The sequence below is a fragment of the Monodelphis domestica genome, chromosome 1 (genome assembly GCF_027887165.1).
Source record: "Monodelphis domestica isolate mMonDom1 chromosome 1, mMonDom1.pri, whole genome shotgun sequence".
NCBI lineage: Eukaryota > Metazoa > Chordata > Mammalia > Didelphimorphia > Didelphidae > Monodelphis > Monodelphis domestica.
In genome coordinates this window covers 734410627-734428432 of record NC_077227.1, presented here as the reverse complement: position 1 = coordinate 734428432, position 17806 = coordinate 734410627, and the positions used below count along the sequence as shown (strand labels likewise).

Below are 17806 nucleotides of genomic sequence, written 5' to 3'. Positions count from 1 at the left end.
AGCATCTTCCTAGCCCTAAATTGGTGCCTCAGGAGGGACACCTCCAGGCAGTGTTTGGCTAATGGGAAGAGGCTGTGTCCAGCATCCCAGGTGCCCTGTGATCTGGCTGTGTGATGCTTGGAAATGCCACATCTCTGGGCCTTCACTGTCTCCTTTGGAATGAGGGGGTTGGCCTGTGTGCCTCCCCAAGGCTCCCCCCACCCCCCAGCTCCCTCACAGGATAATTCTTCTTGCTCAGACCTGTGGGGCCACTTCTTGCCTTGGAGAGGTGCCCGGGGCCCAGAAAGAGGAAGCCACCTCCCCCCCTCCCCAGGATTCTGGGGAAAGCTGGGAGGAGCCACCCTGGCCATTGAGCTCAGTATCATCATTTTATGGAGGAAAAAATGTTTCCTCCTGGAGGGAAAAAGGCTTGCCAAAAGTCATAGAATCATGTGCCGGCATCGTTGAGAGGGTCCTTGGAGACCGTGTCATCCTGTCACCCCAATTTACAGAGGGGTAAACTGAGGCCTAGGAAAAGGATGTGCCCTGCCCAGAGCTGCATGGCCAGTATAGCCCAGAGGCAAGACTTTATTAGTTCCTGCCAATATGACTCTGTACTGTGGGGCAGCCCGGGGTTCTGTTGACTTGTTGGGAAGATCTGAGCCTAGACCTTGAATCTTACTGTGTGATCCTGGCCAAGGCATTTGGTCTTTCTCATCCTCAGTTTCTCAGCTGGAAAATGGGTTAATAGAGCACCTATCTCCCAGGGTTGCTGGGCTGCCTTTTGTAGACCTTGAAGCTCTCATTATGGTGAGGCCAGGACGTCAGCTTGGTTGGGCTCCCATTTCTTAGATCTTCCCCCAAAGCTCCTTCGCTCGGGCCTGGCCCGCTAACAGGCAGCAAAGGTGTCAGGGCTGGGCGTCCCATCCCTCCGTGGCCACCTCAGTGCAGGCAGGCAGCGAGAGAAGGAGCCTGAGCTCGTGGAGGGACCCAAACCAGGCCCAGCTCTCTCCTCTTCCCCAGGTTTACAGATGAGAAAAGTGAGACCCCCACTGGCCAAGTCCCCCCAAGGCCTTCACTCGCTTGGCCATAGATGCCACCTGGATGAGCAGTCAGTCGGTTTGCCCAGGGGTCGCCGTGTGTGTGTGTGTGTGTGTGTGTGTGTGTGTGTGTGTGTGTGACTGTGTGTGACTGTGTGTCCGTCCGTGTGTGAGGGTGGTGGAGGGGAGAGGACTCCTCCTCCTTGTCCCTGCACACACAGCTGCCCCATTGTCCGCAGCGGCCTCTGGCCCCCTCTGGCTGGTGCATGAGGCGGGCGGCCCAGGATTTCTGGGGGTTTGGAAGCTCTGAAGAATACTGGCATTGTCCTTTGAGCACGTGGGGATCCTCCCCAGGCAGTGCCCAGTGGGAGTGGCCCTCCCCTTGGGGTCCTTGTGGCATCCGACCCTGGGCCGAGGCTGCCATGTCCAAAGCCAGCTTGTCCCGGCTCAGACCCTGAGGAGGGGAGCCGTGGCCATTTCTCCCTCTTGGGGATTCCAGAGAAATGACACAATGACGAACAACCGACTCACCAGCACCTGGGGGTTTGCAGAGCTTTATTTGATCCTTTTGGGGTGAATTTTCTTCTTATTCCCATTTTACAGCTGAGGAAAGTGAGGCACTCAGAGGCTAAGTGACTCATCTGGGGTCACACAGTGAGGCAGGATTAGACTTTTGATCTTCCTGACTCCAAGTTTGATAGCAAACTTCATTCCCTACTCAAGTCAGCATTCACATTTCTTGCCCTCAGGGAGCTTATACGAGCCGTCCACAGAGCTTATATTTAGTGCTTTGGAAGATTTCTTGTGCTTGGTTCTCTCAGCAATCCTCTGAGGTGAGTCAGGCAACTGTTATTCCCATTTTACAGATGAGTCCCCAGCGATGTGACCCTGGGCAAGTCACTTCACCTGTCTGCCTCAGTTTCCTCATCTGTCAAATGAGCCAGAGAAGGAAAGGGCAAACCATTCTAGTGTCTTTGCTAAGAAAACCCCAAATGGGATCACGAAGAGTCAGACACCACTGAAAAAGGACTTGAGCACAACAAATGAGGTTTCCCAAGGATAGGTGATTTCCCCAAGAGCACCCAGTTAGTTTAGTGGCGGTATTAGTAGCTGGTTCCATTTAGTTCTGTATTCATTATTTATTTAATAATTTATTAAACACCAATTACAGGGTGTGCCAGGCACCATGCCAGCCCCAGCTAGGCAAAGATAACACTGCTGTGTGATCCTGGACAACTCACTTGACCTATCTGAGGCCCTGTTTCCTTCTCAGTGAAAAAGGAATAACAATAATAATAGCTCCAACTTCATGGAGCTATTTTGAGTCTCAAATGAGATGGCAGGATCATGGGGAGGTTAAGTCACTTGGCCAAGATCACACAGGTTGGTCTGGACTTCAGATCTGTCCTCAGACTCCTGTGCCCCAGATCATGTGTGCAAAGTACTTCTGAAGACTTCAGCTGCTATAAAATGTTTGGGGGTTCTGGAGGGAAAAGCCACTCTCAAAGCAGATGAACTTGGGGAGAATTCACCAAGGAAAGGCCTTCTGGAGGAAGGGGATCATAAGCCAACCATGAATTTTGGGGGTCTCTATGTTCTGTTCCCTTTCCTAGCTTATCACTCAGCACCTGCTATCCCTTGGGGAGCCCCCTTCATGCTCTGTCCTGTGGCTTCTTAACCTGGGGTCCACAAACCACTCAGAGCCACGATTGGATTTCCCATCCAAGAACGTGGATGGGAAAACTATTCACTATGTCTCTATTTTCATAGACCTCAAATTGAAATTTAGCATTTCCTTCAATTATCTTAAAAAGTCCCTGTGAGAACAGGCCCCTCGGTCTCCCCAGGATGTGGAAGGGGCCCAGGTGATGGAAGAGACTGAGAAGAATCATTCTTTCCTGCCTTGGCCTTCTCCTGTGTCTCGTCTATCATTTCTGTTTCTCTCCTGGTCTCTTTGTCTCTGTGCCTCTTGGTCTCTCTATCTCTGTTGTAACTGCAAAAATGTGGGTTTCAAGACTGTGAATTGCTAAACTGTAAAGATAATTTTTAGTGTCTTGATTTAAATAAAAAATAAGTGGTTGCCATGGGAAAAATTCCCAAATATGAAAATACCCAAGTCAGCTGGGTTTTATGGAGATTTTAATTAATACAAATGAAGGAATTAAGGAAAGGGAGAGAGACAGAGTAAGAGGAAATAGTAGGAAAAGGCCTATGGCCTAGGCCTTTCTCTTTAAGAGAGAAAACTAAGTCAGTCTTTTATCCACTCACCACAAGATTTTATCCCAAGCAAAACTCCAACTAAGTTCAGAGGCCCAGCTACTCCAACTAGTCTGAGATCCAACTCACTCTAAGTTGAGAGAGCCAATTCCTTTTAAAGAGAAATTTCTCTTATGTCACCTCCCCTAAATTTTCACATCTACCAATCACAGTAGATGTTTTTCCCAGGACTGGCCATTCTTAGTTCACATCTTCTTTTGTTATCACCTTCTCTGAGTAGATTAACACTTCATACCTTTTGTAAGTTGTTTGACCTTTTTAGTGATTAATTTAACCTTTATAGGTACTTAGCACCCTTTTGTATTAGATCTAAAAATAGCCTTAAGGATCTAGCTTTACTATAAGGTATGTTAGGGATTTTCATTGTTCAATCAGGAGTTTACAACTTTATCTTCCTCTAAGGCACTGTCTGAGCAGGGTGGAGTAATTTTAAAGTTCTCAATGCATTCCTGATTAAGTACCTCCATTTGTTACAATAAGGGAATAGCCTTAACCAAATGTTCTAAGGTAGAGTCTGAGTGGTTTTAAGATTCACACTGTCTCTCTGTCTCTCCTTTTCTTTCTCTCTTTTCCTTGGTCTCTGTCTCTTCTAGCTCAATTCATGTCCGAATGAAGCCTTTCCTGCCCTACTCAGCTGCTGGGCCCCTATTTCCAAGCTACCTTGTATTGAATGTGTGTGTGTGTGTGTACGTGCACATGTGTGTGTTTATGGGCTTTGAGTGGTTAATGGAATCTTTTTTTAAAAAACCTTTCCTTCCATCTTAGAGTAAATATTGTGTAATCATTAATTGTGTGTAATGGTTCTAAGGTGAAAGAGAGGGTTTAGTGACTTGCCCAGAGTCAGCTAGGAAGGATCTGAGGTCAGATTGGAATCCAGAACCCTCCTCTTTCCTGTCTTTAGACTTGGCTCTCAATCCACTGTTCCTGGTGGATTGAATCTTGTAGAGAGAGATGGTAGCGAGGGGTCCCAGAGTCAGTCCTAACCTTTAGGTCATTGCTTCCTCATTCTTCCCATCTGGGAAATGGAACCAATGATCTTGGGTTGAGCTTTGTAGGAATGGAGGAGAGACGGAGGCAGACCATCCAGTGTGCAGACCAGGCGTGGCAGCTGACTAGTTCTCACCATTTATTAGATGTGTCCTGTGACCAGTAGGCTGTGCCAGGATCCCCAGGAGAGCGGGATGAGGTAGATGCTTATGCTTAGGGAGTGGGGCCCCAATCTAAGGCTTGTCCCCAGGTCAATAGTCTCATGTTTTTATTGCTGCGTATGTGCCTTTTCCTCTTCATCTCAGCTCTGCCAGGGCCTCTGCCTTCCCAGCTGGGCTCTCCCGGTGGTAGGGTTGGTGTTTCTGTGCCTGACTGGGGGGCTGAGGAGGAGCAAAAGTTCTCACCTCAGGCCTGAGACACAGGCTACTTCAGTTCAAGTCTCAGCTCTGCCTTCATGACTGGTAATCCCCTCTGTGCCTCAGTTTCCTCATCTGGAAAGTAGGACTAATCAGATTGCCTTCCCGTTGGGGATGAGTTACACTGAGCCAAGAGCAAGGCCTTTGGCCTTGGGCCAGTCCCTGCTACTGGTCCAACAATTCACTTAGCCTTGGCTATAGAGCACAGAGTGACTCCTAGCTCTGACCTTTAACCCTCCTTCTTGGAGGCCTGCTCGCCTTATCTCTGGCCGTACACTGACACCTGTCCCTAACTCTGACCAATGAGCTTCAGACTCAGGCGAGACTGACCCCTGACCCTGCTTGTAGATTGACCCTTAACCCTGACCAGGGGTTGATGCACACACTCAACCTCATCCATGGCCACAGCATGCCCCGGCCAGAGCTCATTAAGAACTGACCGCTGCCATGGCCAGACTTGCCTCTGTCTGTCGTCCTGGCCACAGACTGACCACTGACCCCCCAACCCTGGCCGCTGACTACTGGAGCCTTGGGCCCTAACCCTGGTCGGCTGAGCTCTCTGGGGCAGGCTGGGGGGGTGTGAACGGCTGTGGGAGCCCTGTCCATAGGGGTGGGCCGGCTGGCCCCTTCGCCCAGTTCCCAGCAGTGTCAGCGACTCACTGGGTCCAGAGCTTCATGTGACGTGGGGCTGACTCAGCTCACAGGATAAGATGAGGAAAGTGCTTGGAGAGCCTGGATGCAGGGCCTTGCCTCCTCTCACCTGAACTCATCTTAAAGGGCAAGTTGTCCCCATGGGCTCCCTCTTCCCTGTCCCCTTCACCTTGGCTGCCAGGGCCTCTGCCTTCCCAGCTGGGCTCTCCTGGTGGTAGGGTTGGTGTTTCTGTGCCTGACTGGGGGGCCAAGGAGGAGCAGAAGTTCTCACCTCAGGCCTGAGACACAGGCTACTTCAGGTCAAGTTTCAGCTCTGCCTTTGTGACTGGTGCCTCAGTTTCCTCATCTGGAAAGTAGGACTACTCAGATTTCCTTGCTCCCTTCAGAGGACTTGTGGATGGTCAGGAAAGTGCTTGGAAAGCCTTGTTGTGCTCTGAGAGTGAATTCTTCTGCTTGAGTCTGGCATGCAGAGGCCCTAAGCTCAGGGAGCATTTCCTGGGGTGGAGGCAGGGCACTGACTGGGGCCAGGCTTGGAGGAGAAGGGAAGGGGGAACTCCATCTCCTGTGGGTGCTAAGGCGGGAGGCTAGATGGGATGATGGCCTCTGGATGACCCGTCCTCTGCCCGGGTGGTGGGGAGGAGGAGGAGGAGAGCCCCTGTGTGCCAGTGTTCCTCCTTCCCCACTGAGCCCTCGAGCTCTCCCCTCCCTTGTCTCCCTCCCTTTTCTCTTCTCTCCTTTATCTGCTAGACAAGCACAGAGCGTTCTGTCTTGGCCCTGCATACAGATCAGAGGGCCAGCCGGATGTTCTTTCCTATTTATTTATTTATGTCCCCAAAGAGAACTGGAGTGGGGGGTGGGGGGAGTCCTCGCCATTGGCATTGGCATTAGCATTGGCATTGGCATTAGGGCTGGGATCCCCTGGCTCCTGAGAGGGCACTGTGGAGTGGGGAGGGCACTGAGGGTGCAGGTTCACATGAGGGCTGTGCACATCTCCCCTTCTTTGGGCTGCTGTTTACCCACGTGGGAAATGAGAGGGCTGGACAAAATGATTCCATTCAGTGTGCTGAGTGGGGGCAAAGGGCAGTTGAGTCAGCTGGCACTTATTAATCGCCTACTGTGTGCCAGACACACTGTGCTAACCACTGAAAGGGAAAAATCAGTCTGTGCTCGCAAGGATGGAGACAACATGTGTATATCAAGATACGTACAAGACACAGAGAGAGTAAAAAGGAGATAATCAACAGAAGGAAGGGTGTAGCATTAAGAGAGATCAGGAAAGGCTGCCTGGAGAAGGTGGGATTTTAACTGGGACTTGAAGGAAGCCAGGAGATGGAGATGAGGAGGGAGAGGGGTCCAGGGAAAATGCCTGGAGCCCAAGAGGGCATGTTTTGTGGGAGGAAGAGCAAGGAGGCTGGTGTCGATGGACCTTTGTATTCCTGGAGAGTGTAAGGTGTAAGAAGGGGCTGGGATTTTATATATTTGGTCCTAGAGGTAATAGGGAGCCATTGGAGGTTATTGAATAGGAGGAATGAAATGGCCAGACTTTGGTTTAGAAAGATTGATTTGCACTAACAACATGGCAATGGGTTCGAATCAAGAACACATGTGATACCCAGTGGAATCATGCATCGGCTATGGGGGGGGGAGGAAAAGAAAATGATCTTTGTCTCTAATGAATAATGCTTGGAAATGATCAAATAAAATATTATTTAAAAAAAAAGAAATATTGATTTGCCAGCTGAATGGAGGCAGAGAGATGGAAGAAGGAGATGGGCTCATCAGCAGTGATTGCAATAGTCCATGTGTGAGGGGATGAGGGCCTGCACCAGAATTGGGGGCAGTGCAGAGGAGAGGAGGTGTATTCACCTAATCCTAAAATCAATAAGCTTGTGGCAGCAGATTGAATGTGTGTGTGTGTGTGTGTGTGTGTGTGTGTGTGTGTGAGAGAGAGAGTGTGAGTGAGGCTAGGACAACTCTTAGGGTTTGATACTTATCTGCTGGGTTCACATCCTTCCCTCCTTCTCTCCCTCCCTCCCTTCCTCTCTCCCTTCCTTCCTTCCTCCCATCTCTCCCATCTCTTTTATTTGTCTTCTGTTTATTTGTGTCCCTTTCTTGTCTCTCCACTAGATTAGAACCTCCTTGAGGGCAAACAGTGCGCTCTAGCCAACATATATTCCCGACACCACTGGGCACAGGGCCTAGACAATCACAGAATCACAGGCTCTGAGATATAGAGCCCTAACAGGGCCTTCAAAATCATCCCATCAAGCCCCCAGATAAGGGAAAAGATTTGCCCAAGGCACCCAGTTAGTCAATGATGGGAGTAGGACATGAGCCTAGAGCCTCTGACTCCAAAGCTATTGCTCATTTCACAAGGTGAAAACAACTAGCAATAAGAATAGTTTGCATTTATGTAGTGTTTTAAAATTTGCCAAATGCTTTATGAATTTTGTTTAATTTGATCCTCAAAGTAATCCTGAGAGACAAGTGCTCTTATGATACCCATTTTACAGATGAGGAAACTGAGGCATAGAAAGGATAAGGGCTACATAGTGCCCACAGTCACACAGTGAATATCTGAAGCTGGACTGGAACTCAAGAATTCCTAACTTCAAGTCCAGTGCTCTATCTACCATCCCATCTAGCTGCCTTTTTTTCATAAAGGGCAATGAGGCGATATCAAGGGGCCATGGCCACCATTTCCCCTGGGATTGGCTTTGGGAGGAGGAACGTCGGTGATTCTGTGACTTGCTCACAAAAGGTAATAATCATCCAAGACAGGATGGCATTTGACTGGGGCAGACCTTGAATGCCAGGCTAAGGAAGAAATAGGAAGTTGGCAGGCATTGTCAATGAAGGAGCAGAGGAATACTGGAAGAATTTAGAACTGGAAATAATTGTAGAGGCTGCCTAATCCAGTCCTCTCATTCTAGTCTGATTTTGAATTTGGGCCTTGAGAGGTGATATAAAATAAGTATTAACTCCCCTGAGGTCAAACAGTTGAGTAAGTGGTAGGGTCAGGATTCAAACTCAGATCTTCTGATTAAAAAATTGTATGGGATCTGAGACTTAAAACTGGAAGGAGACCATTTAGGCCAACACTCTCATTTTATAGATGAGGAAGTGAAGGCCAGGAGAGCTTAAATAACTTGCCTAGGGTGTCACAGATAGCAAGGGACAGAAGGAGGACAGCCTTTTCACACTCCTCACTCATCTCTCCCTCTCTGTGGCCTGGATATTCCCTTCTCTCCAACTTTTCATCCCTCTCTCCTGGTTCTCTTCCTCTCACTCTCTCTGACCACTCCTCCTCTGTCTCCTTTGCTGGATCCTCCTCCAGATCACACCCTCTAACCATAGGTGTCCCCCAGGGTTTGTCCTGGCCCTCTTCTCTTCTCCCTTTATCCTACTTCACTTAGTGCTCTCATCATGTGCCATGGAGTTAGTGATGATTCTCAGACCTACCTTTCCTGTCCCTGTCTCTCTGATGACCTCCAATTGAGGTCATCTAACTAGGCATCTCTAACTGACTTTCAGAGATCTTAAATGCAGCATGTCCAAAATGGAACGTATTACCTTTTATCCTAAATTATCCTATTTCCGGGCAACACCTCCCTTCCAATCCTGGACTCCTCACTATCTCATTCCCCAAGTCTGAACTGTGGCCAAGTCCTGTCAGTTTCAGCTCTGGAGCATCTCTTGTCAATGTCAATTCTCCAGCATCCCTTGTCAATTTCACCTGCAGCATCTCTCTGGTACTCTCCCTTCTCTTCTCTGACACTGCTCTCATCTTGGTACAACCCCATCATCTCACACTTCTATTCCTTCAATAGCCTGCTGAGGGGTCTGCCTGCCTTGTGTCTCCCCCTACTCTAATCCATCCTCAACCACTAATAAAGTGATTTTCTTAAAACACAGGTCAGACCATGATACCTCCCGTTTAACCTCCAGTAGCTCCCTATTACCTCCAGGGCAAAATACAAAATTCTTTTGGCATTCCAAGACCTTACATTTCCAGTCTTTTTTACACCTTTCTTCTTCCACACATACTCTTTGACCTAGAGACACTGGCTTCCTGCTGTTCCACAAATGAGATGCTCCATCTCTCAGTTCTAGGCATTCTTTCTGGCTGTCCCCAATGCCTGGAATGCTCTTTCTCTTTGGCTCTGACTACTGACCTCCTGGCTTCCTTTAAATCCCAACTAAAATCCCATCTTTTACAGGAAGCCTGCACCCACTTCTTTTCATTTCAGTGCCTTCCCTCTCCAATTCATCCCAAATATAGCTTGTTTTTTATATGTTTATTTGCATGTTGTCTGTCTCCCCCATTAGATAATAAACTCCTTGAGAACAGGAATTGTCTTTTGCTCTTTTTGTATCTCTAACACTTAGCACAGTTCCTGGCACATAGTAGGCCCTTCATAAATGTTTATTGATTGATTAACAGCAGAGACAAAGACCTTTCCATTGCTCTGTGAGCAAGCAGGAGGGCAGGGAGGAGGGAAACTGGAGTAGCATAAGAGAGAGACCTTCATAAGATTATGGATCTAGAAGGGACCTCGGAGACCATTTAGTCCATGGAGGGTGACTTGCTGAACATCACAGAGGTCATAAGCATTAGAGCTGAGGTTTGAGCCCAGGTCTTCTGATTTCTGAGTTCGTTCTTCGGACTCTCCTCTGAGCTGGATTGAAGAGAAATGCCTCGATGTACAAACTGGGGTGAAGTTGTGCATGTCACTCCAGAATGAGCAGGCACTGGGTTAGGTAGTAGGAGAAAGAGCAATGTTTCTGGGAGGTTTTTCTGCAGGTGCTTCATCAGCACCCAGGCTGGCAGCCAGTGAGGTGGGTAGTTTCCTGGTGAGCCACGTGTATGTGTTTGGGGTTGGGGCAGGAAGTGAGCGCCACGTTGCCGGACGCCTCTGCTGCTCTGGTGGCCCTGGTTGCGTCAGCAGAATGCTTAGCAGCTGGCATGGTGCCCGCCTGGGCACGCTGTGAGTGTTTATAAACCTGACAGGGCTACATCCGGCAGCTGCATCAGAGGGGAGGGAGCTGAGGTCTAGGGGATTTGAAAGTGTTGCGATGGGGGCCTTTCCCTTCCCAAATCATAAAAATATCCGGCAATATCACTGTTCCCAGCCCTACCTCCGTCACCTCACCCATCTCCTCCCCACGGTTCACATCCTCTCCTCTAAATATAGTACCTGAGAGACAGGAAGAAAAGCCTTTGGTCTCTGAAGAATACCATGCAGAAGGGGGAGGAATGGGATGTTTTGCTGGGGGAGGGAGGAAGTGAGGGGATGAGAGAGAGAATCGGGGAAAGGAGGTGAGGGGCCTGAGAAGGGACAAGGGGGAAAGAGAGAGAGAAGGGGGAGAGAGGGAAAGAAATGGGGGAGGACAGAAGAAGATAGGAGGGGTGAGAGAGTAGGGAGGGAGATAGAGAGGTGAAGGGAGGAGAGAAGGGGGAAAGGAGACGAGGGGACTGAGAGAGAAGTGATAGAGAAGGGTGAAGGGGAAAAAAGGAGAATGGGGAGAGAGGGAAAAATGGGGGAAGGAGGAGAGGAAAGAGAAAGAGGCAAAGGGAGGAGAGAAGAAGGGAAAGGAGATGAGGGGACTGAGAGAGAAGTGATAGAGAAGGGTAAAGGGGAAAAAAGGAGAATGGGGAGAGAGGGAAAATGGGGGAAGGAGGAGAGGAAAGAGAAAGAGGCAAAGGGAGGAGAGAAGAAGGGAAAGGAAGTGAGGGGACTGAAAGAGAGAAGTTATAGAGAAGGGTGAGGGGGAAAGGAGAGTGGGGAGAGAGTGGAGAGGGAGAGAAGGAGAGGTAGGGGAGAGGAGGAGAGAGAAGAGGGGACTGAGAAAGAGAGAAGGAAGGAGAGGGAGGAGAGAAGGGACTAGGGAAGCAGATGGGCACCAGCCTAGCCATACTCTCTGCCTGACTTAGAGGAGTGGGGAGCTAGGAACCAGGAGAAGGGATATCTGAAGACCAGCTTTAAGGGGGACAGTTTATTAGGGTGGCTGGTCCTCACACCTCAGGGCAGCTGCTGGATGTGCTAAGCCTTGGTTGATGAGTGTCAGAGGAGACAAAACCTTTGTCCCGAGGAGCCCTGGCCCCCAAGGGTTGATGACCTGCCTGTTTTGCATGAGGGTACTGGAGGTGGGTGCTGAAATGCTCGCTCAGCTTTCATAGCTTTCCTTTTAGGGATGTAGTTTCAGCCAGGAGGGGTTGAGGCTGTAGACCCCAGGGTCCGAGCCAATGGGGCACCCTCTGGTGGAAGGCATTCATTCCTCCTTGTCTTTTGGGTCCTCAGGCCTGGAGAGCCACCCTTAACTCCTTCAGCCCCACTCAGCTGCCAAACTCTCAACCCTCAGAGGTCCCAGAGGGTGTGGTCCTCGGTGACAGTCCCTGAAGTTCCCCGAGGCAGTGATTAACGCTGGGGGGATCCATTCTTGAAGGGGTTTGGAGGAAGCTCTGGGGGCAGAGACCACTTCACTTCAGTTCAAGAAGCACTTGTTCATCCTCCACTCTGGCTTGTCCCAGGGCCTGGCAAACAGGAGTCATTCAGTAAAAGGCTTGATGGGTCGTAAAATAATGACCAAGTCATCTCAGCGGGTGGAGAGAGTACTGAGGCCCTGGAGGCATCTGGGGAGGTGTCTGGGTAGAGGAGCCCTTGACCTGGACCTCAGAAGGAGCCAGGGATGCCAGGCCACCCATTGACAGCATTTATTGAGCTACTGTGAACCAGGCATTGGGCTACATGTTGAGAATTTTTGCTGTTCACTCATTTTCAGTCACTCCCACCTCTTGGTGACCTCATTTGGGGTTTTCTTGGTAGAGATACTGATGTGGTTTGCCATTTCCTTCTCCAGTTCATTTTAGAGATGAGGGAACTGAGGCAAACAGGGTTAAGGGACTTGTCCAGGATCACATGGCTACTAAGGGTCTAAGGCTGGATTTGAACTCGGGTCTTCCAGACTCCAGGCTCAGCACTCTATCGCAATGTACTACCTAGCTTCCCTGATGTTGAGAATCCAGTATTGAAAAGATAAAACAGTGCCGACCTTCAATGAAGCTGACATTCTATGGGGGAAACCCCGGGCAGGTGCCAAATATATGCCAGATCCATTTTTTCCAGGAAGACCACACAAGCAGCTGGGGTAAAGGATGGTGGAAACCAGGGTGGGCTTCATGTTGGTGGGGGCATTTGAGCTGAATTTTGAAGGAAATACAGGATTTTAAGAAGGCATTCAAGAAGGAGGGAGTCCAGAGCCAGTGCAAAGGGGTGGAGATGGGAAATGTTGTAGAAGAACAGCTAGGAGGGCCATTTGGCTGAACCAGAGAGAATGGAAAGGAAATGACCATGCAGTAAGGCTGGAAAGGTAGGTTGAGGCTTGGTTCCAAAAAGGAGGAGGTAGAAAGGGAATACATTCCAGTTTTGGGGGACGGCATATATAAAGACCTGGGGGCCGGAGACTCCTTGGCTCTTGGCCCCTTCTCTTCTAGCCTAAAAAGGCCCAGCTTGGTGTGGGGGCTCAGGAGGCAGGGCCCCTCTTGAGTGGGATCCATGAGGGACCTCGGAGAGGAAGGAGGGGTCGGGGCTGGATGCCATTCCTTGGGTTAACACTTAATTGGGCGTCTCACCGCCTTGACCCACCCTGTTCATTGTACGGAGCCCTCTGTTTCCAGCCTTGAAGTGTCTGCTCTGTGGTGACTGGAGAAGACTGGTAGGGGAAAAGCAGCCCCAAACCAGCCTGGAATAAAAGAGGCCACATCTCAGGCCTCCGTGGCACTCTCCAGGGGAAGGGCGGGAACCATTTTCCTTCCCACCAAATTACCAGCCTCCTTAGGTTGTGTGTGTGAGGGAGGGAGGGAGGACAGGCAGAGAGACAGACAGAGTCAGAGACAGACAGTGACAGTGACAGAGAGAGAGGCAGAGAGACACAGAGATAAAGGGAGATAGAGAGACACACAAAGTGACAGAGACAAACTTGGGAAGAAGGCGAAGGCAAAGGAAAGCCAGAGAAAAGTAAAGACAGAGAGGAAGAGTCTCCAGGGGATCCCTCGGGAGCCCTTTCTGAACCTGACCTGGGTAACTGGAGGCAGAGACCAGCAAGCCCATCCTTGGCTTTAGGCACCTGAGGGCTTCTGGGCTGGCCATTGGCGTTGTTCTTTTCTGTGTAAGGGGGTGAATGGGCAGGGGCTGGCTAGGAAGCCAGGGCGTGGGTGCTGTTCATGGGGGATGCTGGGGAACCGTTGCCTTCTTTCATCCCTTCCCCCCCTCTTTTGCCCCTGCCTTGGGGTCAGTAGTCAGGGGGACACGTTGGCTATGCAAAGACAGGACCTCACTAGCTGATGAGGGGTGGAAACAGAGCTGGCCTGCTGGGATTCTCAGGCCCAAATGGGGGGAATCTCTGTACCCCTAATCCCTTCACTCTCTGGAAATTCCTTCCTCAAGGATAAAAATTCATTCATTTATTCAATTCCATCTGGGAGGGGGATTTAGTGTCAGAAGGGACCTCAGGGGTCATTAGCCCAACCCTCTGATGTGACAGACGGGAACTGAAATCCAGGAGTTTTTACAGAAGTGCAATGAGAGATCTGGGTTTCAGTATCAAAGGAACTGGGTTTGAATCCTGGTTCTGCCCATTAGACCCTTGCCAGTCATTGTACCTCCTTCTGTCACAATTTCATCATTTGTTAACCGAGAGGCCCCTCTCAATGAACTCCAAGGCTCCTCACAGTCTGTGTCATACACAGGATGCAGATTGGGATCTCCCCTGATCCTGGGGAATAATGGTGAATGATTGATGGGGGTGCCTGGGAGGTCTGGGCTGGGCAAATCAGTTTTTGGATTTCACTCTTAGAGGCAGGACAGAAGCGGGCAAGGGGGAGGGATGGAGGGAAGGAGAGAGAAGGAGAAAGGGATAGATGGAGAGAAGAATGGAGGGAGAGAGGGATGGATGGAGAGAAGGAAGGATAGAGAGGGATGAATGGATGCAAGAGAGAGATGGAGGGGTGGAAGGAGGGAGGGATAGATGGACGAATAGATGGAGAAAAGGAAGGAGGGATAATAGGAGAAAGGGATAGATGGATGGGAGAATGGAGGGATGGATGGAGAGAAGGAAGGATAGAGAGGGATGAATGGATGCAAGAGAGAGATGGAGGGGTGGAAGGAGGGAGGGATAGATGGACGAATAGATGGAGAAAAGGAAGGAGGGATAATAGGAGAAAGGGATAGATGGATGGGAGAATGGAGGGATGGATGGAGAGAAGGAAGGAAGGATAGAGAGGGATGAATGGATGGAATGGAGAGATGGAGGGGTGGAAGGAGGAAGGGATAGATGGAGGGAGGAATGAAAGGAAGGATGGAGGAAGAGGGATGCAAGCAGGGATGGATGGATGGATGGATGGATAAATGACAAATTTGATGGGCTCAGCCTTCTCCTCCTTCTCTTCTTCCCCCTTCCCTGCTGTCTCCTGCCTATAGGTTCCTTAGAAAGAGAGCGCGGACGGTATGCAAAGTTGTGAAATCTCTGGTGACAGTGCGGATGACCCTCTCAGTCGTGGCTTGCGGAGAAGGAGACAACCGCGAGTGGTCGTGATCGGCGCTGGCCTGGCCGGTCTGGCTGCCACCAAAGCCCTCCTGGAGCACGGCTTCACGGATGTCATAGTACTCGAGGCATCAGACCGCATCGGAGGCCGCGTGCAGAGCGTGAAACTCGGTGAGGAACCCTGCCCTATTCTGTCCCTCCTCTTCCCCTCCTTCCTCCTCCTCCTCCTCCTCCTCCTCCTCCTCCTCCTCCTCCTCCTCCTCCTTTTCTTCTTCGTTGTCTTTGTCATCGTCATCGTCGTTGTCTGTTGCTGCTTTTCCTTCTCCTCCTCCTCCTCTCCCTCTCTTCCTCTGTTTCCCTCTCCTCCTCTCCCTGGGATCCCATCATTAGATGCTCGTTCCTGTGTTTCTGGAGCTCTTTATCCTGAAAGTAACCTGATGAGGCCAAAGCCAGGATTATTATCCATTATGGTTGAAGGAGAAGGCCCAGGGCTTGGGCTTATTTGTACAAGGCATGAGGCAGGACAGAAGCAGGCAAGGGGGAGGGATGGAGGGAAGGAGAGAGAAGGAGAAAGGGATAGATGGAGGGAAGAATGGAGGGAGAGAGGGATGGATGGAGAGAAGGAAGGATAGAGATATTGGAAGAACTTGGAGCTGCTCTCAGCTGTGACGTCAACTGTACCTATCTGTGGCCTTGGGTGATAACCTAACAACTGGGGTAATGGTACTGAAAGCTCCTCTCAGGTAGTTGGTGTCAAGACTGTTGTTTCCATTGTACAGATAAGGAAACTGAGGCCCAGAGAAGGAAGTGATTTTCGGGAGGGGCGTCACTCAGCTGCTAATAGAACTGGGGCTGTGGGTCAGGATGCCTACAGTTCCTTTGCCTCCCCCTATGGGTTTCCCATCCTCTGTGATAGGAGTGTGGAGCCCCAGGATTTCTAGGGTCCCCTTGTAGCTCCGATTCACTGAGACTGGCTCCAACGCTGAAGTTCTGAGCTTCTGGGATTTATAAAGCGAAGGAACAATTCTAGCTGCCTTCTATAGCAAACTTTGCCTTTGGTCTTTCTATTTTTATAGATTTCATGCGAGCTTCACAAATGAAGTGGGGACACAAGTACTAGCTCCAGTTGATTGCTTTGGAAGGTGACTTGCCCAGGGTTACACAGCTAGTAGGTACAGGCAGGAGTCGAGCCCAGACAATATGCACTTTCCACATCATTGTCTTCTCTTCGGCCTGGATTACATGATCCTCCAGGGGCCCCTTTGATCAGAATTGAACTGGACACTCTCTAGGGTTCCTTCCAGGTTTAACATTTGCAGAATTTGAGAACCTGGAAGGGCCTTAAAAGCCATTTTATTTATTTGGTGCTTCTGTGAGCCAGGAGCCCTGGGTTCTAATCCTAGCCACTAATCTAATTACAAACTCTGTGCTAGACAAACCACCTTAACTCTCTCCCTCCCCTCCCCCCCTTATTCACCTGTCAAAATGAGGAAATAATAACAGTTGTGGAGTATCTTCAAGTTTACAAAGTGCTTCTGGTGTATCTGGTGTATATCTCATTTGATTTTCACAACAGCCCTGGGAATTGGTACACTTATTGTTACCCCCATTTTATAGATGAGGAAACTGAGGCAAACAAGTTGAGTGACAAGGCCAAGGTTCTCTAGCTAGTAAGTGTCTGGGGCTGGATTTGAACTCCAGACTTAAGACCCAGCCCTCTATCTGCCAAGTGCCCTGCCTACTTAGACTTATTAGAACTAGACAGGGAGGTCGGTGTCTGCATCCATTTGGAGAAGCTCCTCCCCAGAAAGGCTCTCATCTAGATGAGGAAACTGAGGCTCAGGGATGAGTGACCTGACTCCCAGAACAGAACTTGAGGTGCTCTAATCCTTAGATCCAAGAACTTAGAAAAAAAGAGCAATTACAAGTCAATCGAATTGGTCCCTTTGTAGTCCTGCGTAGTAGGGTTGGCCAGGGAGCACTTCTTTAGCTGTGTTCCCCTGGGCGAGTCACTTCACCTGGATTGCCTAGCCTTGGTGGCTCTTCTGTATTAGAATTAGAGGAGTTTTTATTTTATTTCAAGAATAATAATTATTATTAAGAAACATCCATTTTTAGTTTATTTCAATACTATTACCAATAGTGTTGTTTTATTTTAATATTTTAAAAATCCCACGTCTTTTTTTGATGAATTTAAAAGCAAGATTCTGAGAGAGCCTGTGGGCTTCCTCCCAGCCTGGCTGCCCAAGGGTCTAGGCCAGAGAAGGAGAAGAGAGTCCCCTCTGGTCCAGCAAGAAAACCAAAACCAAAACGCTGCTATCTATACAAGAAGCATCCACTGGGCCCTGGGGTGAGTTGGTGGTTCTGGGGTTTGAATTAAGTCCTATTAAACCCTCGCCTTCCATCTTACAATCAATGTGACATAGTGCTCCCAAGGCAGAAGAGTGATCAGGGCTAGCAATGGGGGTGAAGTGACTTGTCCAGGGTCACCCATCGAGGAAGTGTCTGAGGTCAGAGTTGAACCCAGGACCTCCCATTTTTAGGTCTGACTCTCCACTGAGCCACCCAGCTGTCCCCACCTCCCCTATTTTTAGAGACAAGGGGATATTGTGCAGGCAGATAGGAACGTGCTTAAAAAATAGAAAAGAAATAGAAAATAGAAAGTCCCCAAAGTAATTAGTATTACTTATCAGGCCTTGGACGCCAGCAGGTACGGGCTGCAGCGCAGGGCTGTCCTCGCCCCTCCCTGGACACCCTCTGGGGAGCCGGGCCCTATTTTTAGCTCAGCCCCAATAATGAGATGCCTCCTGGGGAGGAGGAGAGCGAAGCGCCGGCCTCCTCCTTTCTCCCAGCCTTCCTCACCTCCCCTGGGGGCCGAGTTCTTGCTACTGCCTGGTCCAGGCTGGGGAAGGT

General features: G+C 49.8%; 1 protein-coding gene across 5 annotated transcripts in view; it reads left to right on the top strand.

Annotated features, from left to right (window-relative positions):
• The window catches only part of SMOX (spermine oxidase), a 59757-nt gene that overhangs the window by 28987 nt on the left and 12964 nt on the right, over nt 1-17806 (top strand). For 3 of the 5 annotated variants that reach the window (XM_056813666.1, XM_056813662.1, XM_056813674.1), the window contains exon 2: nt 14830-15064. In XM_056813666.1, the coding sequence (XP_056669644.1) occupies nt 14857-15064 (208 nt within the window). In that variant the 5' untranslated portion in view covers nt 14830-14856. Of the gene's footprint in view, nt 1-13197; nt 13520-14087; nt 14139-14829; nt 15065-17806 lie in introns of those variants that run through there. The other 2 variants (XM_056813682.1, XM_056813656.1) reach the window with 2 other exon arrangements.